The sequence below is a fragment of the Cryptomeria japonica genome, chromosome 6 (assembly GCF_030272615.1).
Source record: "Cryptomeria japonica chromosome 6, Sugi_1.0, whole genome shotgun sequence".
NCBI classification, from domain to species: domain Eukaryota; kingdom Viridiplantae; phylum Streptophyta; class Pinopsida; order Cupressales; family Cupressaceae; genus Cryptomeria; species Cryptomeria japonica.
The window spans coordinates 33,632,380-33,634,804 of NC_081410.1; the positions used below are offsets into that span (position 1 = coordinate 33,632,380).

The 2,425-nt window shown below is 35.3% G+C and overlaps 1 protein-coding gene across 1 annotated transcript; it reads right to left on the minus strand.

The window, feature by feature from the left end:
• Positions 1-518: 518 nt before the first annotated feature.
• On the minus strand, positions 519-953 carry LOC131069932 (ethylene-responsive transcription factor 6-like). Its single transcript, XM_058005479.2, has one exon. The coding sequence runs from the start codon at positions 951-953 to the stop codon at positions 519-521; it is 435 nt and encodes a 144-aa protein (XP_057861462.2).
• Between the last annotated feature and the right edge of the window lie 1,472 nt (positions 954-2,425).

A 2,425-nucleotide genomic window follows, 5' to 3' on the forward strand; every position in this document is an offset into this window, starting at 1 on the left:
ATTTACTCTACCCCATTTAAGTTTGACCTACTTACTCTATATCTTTATATTAATGCAAAATACAAATATAAATGATCTACAAAAATGATAGATAGATAGATAAAATGAAATGAAGGAATCTAGCCACACAAATATCATACAAAATATAATAACAAATATAAATGAAAATTTAATAGATTTTGATAACAAATAAAATAAGATCTTTCTACAACATAGTTTGTTTAAAATATAGATCCAATTCGATTTACCTACAAGAACACATAGTAGAATAGATTATCAATCTAAAGGCATGCATAAGAGCTTTGATGGGTAACCTGATGGAATTTACAATGGAAAGAAAAAACAGAAAAAAGAGAAAAGAAAAGACACTTATTCAACATTTGGAGTTATAGTTGTTGATTACTCTAACTATGAAATCGAAGAGTATTAGAGAAAATTACTTCTAACTCGTGGGGCTCTGCACAATTTCTAATCGAGTTCTGGATCATTCCATCCTATTGTCGTGGGATATTTCAGATTCATCTTTCTTTTTCCTCCTCCGATTTTCTGTGTGAAGAGGAGGATCCAGAAAAAGGATCCCCATATACTCCGCTGCTGTCAATGTTGATAGGGAAGTTGAGAATAGCCTTTGAACCGCGTAGTTGGAAAGCCGCACGGTCATATGCCGTTGCAGCTTCTACGGCTGTACTGAAGGCGCCAAGCCAAAGTCTGGAACCCTTCTTTTTAGGGTTTCGAATCTCTGCAGCATATTTCCGGCGAGCCTTGACGAACCTCACTCCCCTGTAATGCCTTTCCCGATTCTCCCCACAAACATTAGTATCCGTTCGTGAAGGAGAATTCGTCGTCTCATCGGAGAATTCATTGTGATCATCAAGCAAAAAGTGGGCAATTGAATTCAAACAACGAACTTCGTTGGCTGTTAGAGTACTCATTATGGCGTCGCAAAATACCATTTGTACAGAAAAGGTATTTTGTCATATGCTTTATAAGTCGACCGGAAATTAGGTAGCCTTGTATATTCGTTGAATCTGCCCACTTCGAGTACGTTCGAAAGGAAGATAAATTTATATTTAATTTCAAGTTGGGATTTTATAAATCGAGGTTAATTTATAAAAGTGAAGTTTTTTTATTTAATAGTAAAAACGTAAAAGTTCTTTGCGTAATATTTTAATGCGAATGTTGTGTGTCAAAATATAAAGTTTAAAACATCAAATAATTGTGAAAATAAAATATGGGAGAAAATCTATAATAGAATTAATAAATGTCAAGAGTCAATAGTTTTGTTTGAACTTTTAGAATTATTAAAATGAAAAACTCCTGAAGTGTGTTTAAGATCTTAACAAAATGAAAAGTAATTGGTTTTTTGTCTTATTTGCCATGTCTATAAGGATAAACAAGGGCTAATAATAGCTTAACGTGATAATGAGAAGGGACCCATATAATGACACCTTAGGTTGACAATTATAGGTAAAATATTCGCAAGACATCATAAACCCATCATGTGATTCCTTCATCATCTAATACAAAGGCACAACCATCAATTGTTGACAATAGAGACATGCCATTTATAAAGACTAATAACACAATAAATTATTTGCATAAAATTTTAAGCCCAACATCATCTATAAAATAATAAAATTAAATGTAGAAAATAACTATGAAAATAAGTTATTTTTGAAATGGGCTATGCGAGCAATGGGAATGATTTTTCTGGAAATGGAGTTGGGGATAGCGATGTACAATTGCAGGAAAAAATTGGAGGATATGCGGCTCAGGGGTTGTTGCTTTCTCAAGATATTATTCTTGAGGACAATCCTCTTATTTTATCAGAAATCCTTGGAAGTTCTAGTCTTGGAAGTGGGGCCTCCTTAGATGCTCACCTAGTGTAGAAGGATAATGTGAATCACGGTGTATGTGGGTGCTCTCCTCTCTCACTAGAGCATGAGGACAAATCATCTGGGAACAACTGGAAGGAAATGTTTAATGAACGGAGTTGTATCCCCATGGATGAGGTTTCTATGGAGCATTCTGAAAAGTGTACTTTCCTCAACATCAAGGGCCACTCCTTGAATGACACTTGGGCTAAAATGGAGAAATCCTTGGTTGGCAAGTTTTTGGATAGAAGGCCGAATATGTCTATTCTTAGAAAGTGGACATCCACTAAGTGATATGAAAATTAATCTCTTTGTCTCTATGCTTCCTAAAGGTATGTTCTACTTCTCCTTTTCCCTGAAGAATTTTTTTTTCAAATTCTATCCTCTATGTCATGGTTCTTTTGCAAGCAATATCTCCTCCTCTATAAATGGCACCAGGGGTTTGAATCAAAACATCTTGTTGGGGCAATTCCAACACGGGTCCACCTCCTAGGCCTTCATTTGGAATTCTGGGTTGAGGAGGTCATTGCTGGTGTTGCCAACTCCTTGGG